General features: G+C 26.6%; 1 protein-coding gene across 1 annotated transcript; it reads right to left on the bottom strand.

The window, feature by feature from the left end:
* Positions 1–215: 215 nt before the first annotated feature.
* LOC113386601 lies at positions 216–7,154 on the bottom strand. The gene is made up of 11 exons (XM_026624372.1): positions 7,107–7,154; positions 6,846–6,972; positions 6,368–6,451; positions 6,231–6,266; positions 5,854–5,889; positions 4,982–5,026; positions 4,444–4,497; positions 4,041–4,073; positions 3,494–3,967; positions 1,627–1,659; positions 216–472 (listed from the first exon to the last, which is right to left on the bottom strand). The coding sequence occupies exons 2-11, from the start codon at positions 6,964–6,966 to the stop codon at positions 216–218; spliced, it is 1,173 nt and encodes a 390-aa protein (XP_026480157.1). The 5' UTR covers positions 6,967–6,972; positions 7,107–7,154.
* Positions 7,155–9,173: the final 2,019 nt, after the last annotated feature.

Raw genomic sequence — 9,173 nt, 5'->3', positions numbered from 1 at the left:
AGCTAATGGAAACATAGGATCATAAAGCATGGAAGCAAATGTCTCGTAAACAAAAAATGCATAAATGGTAATAAAAATAATAAATAATAAGGAGGGTGAAAAAATCATTGATTTATAGTACTCTCACACCTTAACCCTGCCTTCGGACACACAACTATCTATTACTGCTTTCCATTGCAACAAATTTATTATTTATTTTATTACATTTATTTCATTCAACTTCTATCTTTCTTCATAACAGCCACAACAATTTTGGTAGGCCCCTTTCCCTCTTTGTCTTCATTTTTCTTGCACTTGCCGGTCTCTATGCAATGTCCGTCCTCGTCTCTAGAGTACCCAGAAATGCAGTTGCATCCTGCAATACAGATGTCAGCACTGCACGGTGTCGGCATCCTGTCACTTCCGTCGCAGGTTCGGTCGCAATGGCCGAGGCAGTGGCTGTAGACCTCGAAGGCACCCAGACATTTGGCAGCTTAGGAAAAAGAAAAATGAATTAGCTGTAAGTGGAATTCTGTCTTAAGGCAATTAGCACATCGTGTCTTAAGGCAAGTTGCTGGAACTTCCCGTACCAAAAATCATTATTTTTTTAAAAACGATTAACATTTTTGAAAAAAAATTAACTTCGAAAAAATAAAATTTTTGAGGAACTATAAATTTGACAAAAAATTACTTTTTTTTGAAAAAAAAATATTTTTTTTAAATTTTTTTTTTGAAAATTTTTTTTTTCTTTATTTTGACATATTTTAGAAGATCTGAACTTTTTTTCAAAGCAATCGTTCTGCTTCAACTGCACAGAGATAAAATATAAAGCGCGTAAGCGCCGCGTCGCTGTTTAACGGGTAAACATTGGTACGGAACCAATAGGAATGTAAACAAAATTTATACTTATTGTTAAAATCTATATAAAATATCTAATAATTTGATGTGCATATGTCTAATGATCATTTTTGACGGCCAAATGGCATTTTTTTTACTTTTTTCGTTAGATCTCCGAAACCGTTAGATGTGCCCTTATGAAAATTTTGTCAATTTTTCATCTTGTCAATACAAGTTAAATGTTTTTTGAATTATTAAAATCGAACGCTCCGTTCTCTTAAAAGCTGAGGTACCGTTTTTGGCACTTTTTGCCCCATATCTTCGGAACGGCTAGACCTACCTCCGCCAAAAACTAATCAGCACGTCTCCATATCAATACGAATCGAATGTTTTTTAAAATATTCAAATTGCTTCATCTGTGTTCCCGAAATCGTCGACGAAAATTTGTATCCGCACACACATACATACACGCACAAACACACACATACATACACACACACATACATACACTTTTTCTAAGGTATGCCAAAATATTCAAAAACCTCTAAAACGTGAAGATATATAAAAAATTTCATTTTCGATTTTTTTGCGATTACTATAACTTACCCTACGGGAAGTTAAACATTAGTAAAATTTTAGGTTTTAGCAGACAAGGCACAAGGTATGGATTTATGGAAACAGAAGTTTGAGAAATGAAAAGTATAAACAGAGTGAACGAGAAGGGGCAAATAAAATATGGAGTCTTCTTTTAACGGTCCTTTGGTCAAAAGTAATTTTATCTATAAGATAGTGTTTTTTGTTCCAACTTACGATGATGTAACTGCTGTTTTTGTCCACCAATATCTGGAACATACAAAATTTACAGTTGTAAGAAATTATAGGGTTGCACTTTTTTATATTATAAATAATGACAAACAATGAATTTATATAATATTATAAACTAGATGACCCGGCAAACGTTGTTTTGCTAAGTAAAGTATTTCTAAACATTTTCTAGATAATCAAAAAAATTACAATACTTTAAGTGTATAAGGATGTGTTGTTTGAAAACTATATGAGGTATTATAAACCCCATTAGTTTGTCTATATTTGTCAATACAATCAAACTGGAATTTTTATACACTTTCTATAGAAAACATGATATAATCCAATCCAAGTATTTTTTGGTCTTGCGACTTATTGATTACGTCTCAAGTCTTTCAGATTCTGGATTTTGTGTGATCAGTCAGATTGTAAATAATACTACTGAGCTTATACAAACTTTTCAAATTTGTGCAAGAACAGATAGAAAATGAATTAAGTATTTCTTCTTTGACCTGCTTTTTGAAAAGTTTCAAATAACATTCCATAAATTGAAGTAAATTTAATAAAAAGTATATATGTAGAGCAGGCCGAGACACATAGGTCCAATTTGACTTTGAGCAAATATTAATTATATTATAAAAATCAAACCAATTATATCACAAGAAATAACACATTTCAAACGAACAATTATCTGACTACGTTCAGTAAAACTGCCAGCTACTTCATCATTGTAGAAATGTGCTTTTTTGACGTCTTTCAAAAATTTGTTATCTAGACCTTTTTACTCTATAGGCGAGGACACTTGGAACGGCCAGGTGGCAAACTGGTTAAATGTCTTACTTTAATTTTGAAGGTATTTTACAAAATAATTACATTTTTAACTAATGCCATATAATAAAAATACCAACGGAAGAAAACACTTTTATTTTGGATTTTCAAAGATTACCATTTATCTCCCGATAGCAAAGTCATAAGAATCAGTCTCTACTTTCAAATATTGTTGTTAAACAATGCTTGACTTTACTGGTTTTTGACACATCGGTGGTGAAACTTTTTAACCCCGGACCTTCATATATTATTATCTATTTTTCGATATATTCCGGAGAAACTATAACTGGAAAAATGTTATTTGACAAAATGTCCCTTCGCTCGATCCCAAATTTCGGTTCATAAATAAAAAAATATAATCTAGAAAATGTTTTATAAATACCAAAAAGTATATTATTATACAAATGAGTTCTTACAGAGTTGTTTGAGAAAAATATGATTTGCAAAAAAATGCTACAACGCCAAAAACTGAATTTTCATATTAACATTTCAAAAGTTGATATTTTGAGTTTCTAGTAACACTTGCGGCCCGTTGAATAACATTTTTGTGTATAAATATAACTACTTACTACAATTTAATCATAATTAAATAATATTCACCTGAAACATCCTATTAAACGTAATTGAACATCATCTATCAAAAACGTTTGACATTTGACGTATTAGCCACCGTCCATTGTTTTATTTAAATTACGCTTCTACAATAAATTTCAAATTGAAAATGTAAAGTTTCTACGCGATTTTGAAAAAAAATATCTCACTTTTCCGATAACCTACTGATTAGCACGAATTTTTCAAGACTAAGACTGGCCAAATCGGTTTAGCCGTTTTTGAGTTTTAGTGAATCATTTTATTGAGAGCTCCATTTTTATATATAAGATTGTACTAAACACCAATATTTTTAAGTAAAAAAAATGTAACAAATGTTTCAACCAATGAGTCCATAAACATAGCATCAAAAAAATTGCTTAGATCACAATTTCTCCACTTTCATTTTTTTTTAATTTTTTACTTAATTTATTTTCTATTGCTTGGTTTTTATTACCTGGTCTATAAATATCAGACTCCTGTATAACTTCGTTTTCCTGAACTTGATATGGAGTTGGATTTGTAGGAGCAAAAGAAGAACTTTGAACAAATTCAGAGGAAGGATACTGGCTTTGAGAAAGGACTTGGTTTGGTCCATAATGTAAGTTTTGTGGTTGTATCGAAGGATATTGACTTTGGGACATGACTTGGTTTTGACTATAAACTTGAGGTTGCACCAAAGGATATTGAGTTTGTTGATATTGGGTTTGTACATAAGGTGTGTATTGAGTTTGGGGATAATATAGATCTGGATTGCAATTTTGATTCTGGCCATAATAATTTGAAGTACATAGTGTACCAGAATTTTGAGCATTTATTTGAGGACGTTGATTAATTGGGTTTGGTTGATATGGAACGTTTTGCTGATATGAAGGGTTTTGTTGATATGGTGGATTTTGGGCAGAATTCCAGAGATTCCAAATGTCTTGGACTAAAAAAAATAGAAAGATGTTATAGCAAAGAATGAAATTATACTGATAATATCTGATTAGTCCAAAACGTACCTTGTGTTTGTGGATCTTGTTGCTTTTGTGCAGCTGAAAAATATTAACAAAGTTATAGTTATTCAATTAAACTTTTTTTTTAATTATGTAGATGTTACGGTTTATTCAAAATTATTCAAAATTTTGTTTACATATTATGTTTTAAATTTATTGTTATTAAAAATATTTTACAATTATTGACATTAACAATCTTTTTGAATTGTCAATATTAACCTTTCTACTTAAATTACCAAAACTTCTCAATTTTAAAAAAATAGGTATTTATACATTTTTAGGTAATGGAAATTTGCAATTTCAAATTATTCCTTTATTAAATAGACTTTTACAAATTTTCACAAATTAGTATTTTTCATCCTCCCATTTTAAATCAATTTTGAAAAAGTAAATAAAATTTTATACTGACCATAAAGAGGCACCAATTTTTCTACTACTGGTTTATAATATAGTGTCCACCAAGCTGAAAAATATTAGTAAAAAACACGTTAAAATTTGTAAAATTAATACATAAACTTTTATTTAATGAATGTATTATAAATATAATTAATTCGATTAAGTTAAAAAAATACGATAAAACAATTAAATTCTGATTAAAAAAATCAAAGAACATCCTATACCTGATAATTTAGTATAAAACTATGTATTATTAAGTATTTTCAATATAAGTTTCTATAACATAAAATATTTAAAAATAACTTAATATTATCAGAAAATCTCAAGCAAAAATCTAATATCACTACTACTTGATACCAAGCTTGAATCTGTTGAATGATTTTTATTAAATTATGGTAAGTATTAAGAATTTTAATGTAAAAAATCTTGAAAAAAATATGCAAAAATATTTCACATTTTTTAAAATTATTTTAAGAATAAATTTGACTATAGGAGAAAATAATATTTCTTATAAAAATAACAATTGTTTCATATAATATAAAATAACTTACGTATTGGTTTGAATTCTTGTAGAAATGGATCGTGGTTGTACATTTCTAAAAATATAAAAAAACAATCAATTATTGAAAATTAAATTAATAGTCACAACTGAAACATATTAAAAATAGAACATAAAATTATGTAAAGAAGATCTATAAATAGCAAATTTACCAAACTTGAGAATAATAGGTTTTATTTTAATTTCAATTTTAATTATAGAAAATAAACTTAAAATGCTTTGTGCTTAAAATTGTGAATATATAAAATTTTAAACAAGTACCGTTTAGATCCCTGATTTTATTTGTCTGACTGCTAAAATATTGTACAGGAGGACCTGAAAGAAATATTTATCTGAATTAAATAAAATGACTAATGAGAATTAAATAACTATTTATACATTGATTTTGAATATTTCATCCATATATAAATTCTAATAAAATTCTTATTATTTAGAAAGACAGAAATTTGGATTTTTAATATGAGATTAATAAATAGAACTTACGTCCAGATACAGTTTGTGGTCGTGGTCTGTTTTCTGAAATTTACAAATTAAGAATAAATACTATTAAATAAGAACATTTATAAATGATAAATAACCTAAAAAATGCCAAAATAACAAATATTTTGAATTACCAACTAAATAACATTTTTTTAATAAAAATATTCTCAAAATTTTCTCATTTCTCATACATTTCAAAAAGTTATTCAGTTCACTATCAAAACATAAGTAAACTTCTTTGGAAGTTTTATATTTTACAAATTCATAATAGCATTTTTAGCAAAAATACGTTTAAAAAGTCCTTTTTAAATGACCAATAAATAAAAAATATTGAATTTTGCTAGTTTTATATATTACAACTAATTTTATATAATAATCACTTACGATTTTGGTTACTATGAGATTTTGATGAATGGTGCTCTGTAATATTAATAATAATTAGTATTAAAATTTAAAAAATATTATTAAAATCGTGCCATGAGGCATAAACTTCTCAAAAATTACATAAGCTATGATTTATTGTAAATTAATAAAAAAAATCAACAAATAGAATGCATTTGTTATTTCTCATAATATATTTTTACCATTGTCATATAAAATAAAAGAACAGAAGAAAGGCTTAAACTAGAATTTACTAAATTTAATAGAAAAAAAAATAAAAAAAAACTAAAGACGAACAAATAAAATAAGGATTCATAATAAATTTTAACTTGAAGTTTATTTTAGTATTTATATAAATGTATATTAATTTTATAATATACCTTCACACGATACAGCTATGGTGGCACTGTCCAATTCTGGAAAAACAAAAATAATTATTTCTTTTTAATTATTTATTATTAATTAAAATTTGATTTGCCCTAAAAAATAAGAAAAAAAACATAAAAAGAAAACTTACGTGGAGTTTTCTTTACTTCAGGTTCAGTTGTTTTATCATCCTCAGACGAAGATGAAGCTGGGGTGGACTCCGAAGGTGAAGGAGCTGGAAGGATAAATTACATATTTATAAAACAAATAAAATCATTCATATTATATATCTATGAAAAATAAATTATATATGACTAAACAAGCTAAATAAGAAAAAATAATATTCTAAATTAGAAACAGAAGTGGGATACACCAAAATTAAAGAAGTATAAGGAACTACATAAATTTTCATAGAACGCCACCATCTGTAGCACGTAAATTTACCATTGGGTTTCATTCTAGATAATATTTTTGCAGCAAAGATTCTAGATAAATAAAATACTCGTAAATTCTAGATAAGAATTTTATTGCCAAAGAATTAGAATTGAAATTTTCAATTTTTATTTAATATTGATATTTTCATGTATAAATAAAATAATATATTATTTTTGAAATTTTTCTATACTTACGTTCAGTTGGATTTTCTTCATCGTTTTCATCTTTAACAATTTCATTATCATCATTAGCATTTACCATACATATTACAAAATATAGACACAAAGTCACCAATAAAATATTGAACAATTTCATATTTGTCTAAAAAAAAAAGTTTGCTAATATAGAAATTGTTAAACTAGATGTAAGTGGCAACTAATTAACTATGGACAAAAAGAAGATTTAAACTTTTAATTCTTAAAAAGACAACGTTTGCACAAGTCTGTAATAATTACCCGATGGTGACTTTTATATTTGACCACAATTTGACTACTTTCACTAAACGAAATTCTATAACTAATAAAATTAGTTCAAAATTAGATCTTTTTATACAGATTATTTGTTTATATTAAACGTTTATAATTAGGTGTGAACGGGAAATAACTGAAATATTTTGCCTACATTTATTTACTTTTTAATTTACATCATCGATGTTTATATATATATATATATATATATATATATATATTTATATATTTATAATATTTGAAAAGTTTGTTCAAAATCTAAGAACACATTTCGCTACAAAAAAGTGCTCTGTACGTTTAGGCACTATTTGGAAATTGTAAAATGATAAGATTTTTTCTCAAAGCAAAAAGTTTTTTATTTATTATTTTTGTCTATTCCCAGTTTAAATTTTATTCTCTAAACGCCGTGTCAGTCATATGTGTCTGACACTAAAAGTTGCATATGATCCATATGCCTGACATATGCGATTTGAAAGGAGAAAAAAAGTTCTAATATAGAACCATGACAGTCACATAAAAAACAGTATTTTTTCAGAAAATTAAGCAAATTTTTTTCCTGGTTACATTTTTAACTAAATTATCTAGAAAGAGAGAAAAAGTATTAATTAAGAGCTATGTCAATCATATATGTGTAGCATAAAAATAGTGTTTTCTCAGAAATTTTGGCCATCTTTTTTCTTGTTACATTTTCAATCAAATTATCTATCTATAAAGTTACCCTGGCCCATGTGAAAATTTTTCTGATATTATTATAGCGGTTAACGTGTTAAATAATATGAATTATTTTAATTTGTCATAATAACAAAGAGATGCATTTGTAAATTATATTCGGGAGCAAAATCGAATTTAAATCGATATTCATCAATTTTGCAGCACTATTGATAAAAAGTCATCGGCGACCGTAGTAACCTCCATTAGGCGGAAAATCTGAAAAAATAATACAATTAAAAACTACTACAATTTTTGTCATAATTATAGTCATTTTTAGCATTTAAAAAATTTTGTATATAAAAAATATTTGAGTGTCCGGCAAAAGTCCGGCCGATTGCTCTCAACCTAGAACGAGGCATCGTTCCGGGTTGAAGTGCAATTGGCCGTACAGGAGTACAAAATTTCTATAATAAATAATTATATAGTAAGACAAAAATTTGAAGAAATTTACAGTCAAATTTCTATTATCTAGTATTATCATTCATATATAATTTAAAAAGGACAATAAAAAAATGAAGAATTTTAAACAAATAGAATACGCAATGAAAAATAAGCGAGCATTTTTTATTTAAATTATAATTGCGCATGTTCGAAAAATTTCGAAGAAATAATAATTTAGGAGATATAAAGAAGACTTACAATATCTTTGATGATATCCATTTAATGCTTCACCACGACCCAAATATGCCTGGCCCATGGGAATTGCTGGAGGACCATCGTAACCCCAAGGGTAAAACAGTCCGGAGTTATCTTGGGAAAGGAAATCTAAATCTAAATATATATTTAAATATTTATTTATATATATATATATATATATATATATATATATATAACTAAAACAAAATTTAATATTCAGAGCTGAAACTTTTAGAGAATTTTTTTTATAAATTTGGAAGTACTTGAGCCCCTGGAAGCAAAAAAAATTCCAAAATATCCATATTAAGGATTACCCTAATAAATTTATTAAAAAAAATAACTCACCCATAACTTCTTCTGATTCATCTCGGGCAGAGGCTGGTCTCTTATCTAAAATTAAAAAAAAAAACTAAATTACAATTAAATGAACTTAAATCTGACAAATTATGATTAAAAACAATACAATCATTTCCTAGGTTTCCAATTTATAATTTTTTTATCAATTACTTAATTAAAATATTAATTACTTACCGATTGGTGAACCATCTTCTTCACTGGATTCATCTTCATATGATTCATATTCATAAGATTCATATGAATCTTGTGTATCTGTAACAAATATTAGAAACTACTATTAGAAACAATTAATATAAAATCAGAAATTGATTATAATTGAAAAAAAAATAGTTACATTAATAATATTTACCG

This window comes from Ctenocephalides felis, unplaced genomic scaffold (assembly GCF_003426905.1).
Source record: "Ctenocephalides felis isolate EL2017-DRISC unplaced genomic scaffold, ASM342690v1 CF-g0.4_SCAFFOLD_03571, whole genome shotgun sequence".
Classification (NCBI taxonomy): Eukaryota; Metazoa; Arthropoda; class Insecta; order Siphonaptera; family Pulicidae; genus Ctenocephalides; species Ctenocephalides felis.
The sequence above is the reverse complement of the archived record's forward strand: the minus strand, read 5'-3'. Positions and strand labels throughout refer to the sequence as shown.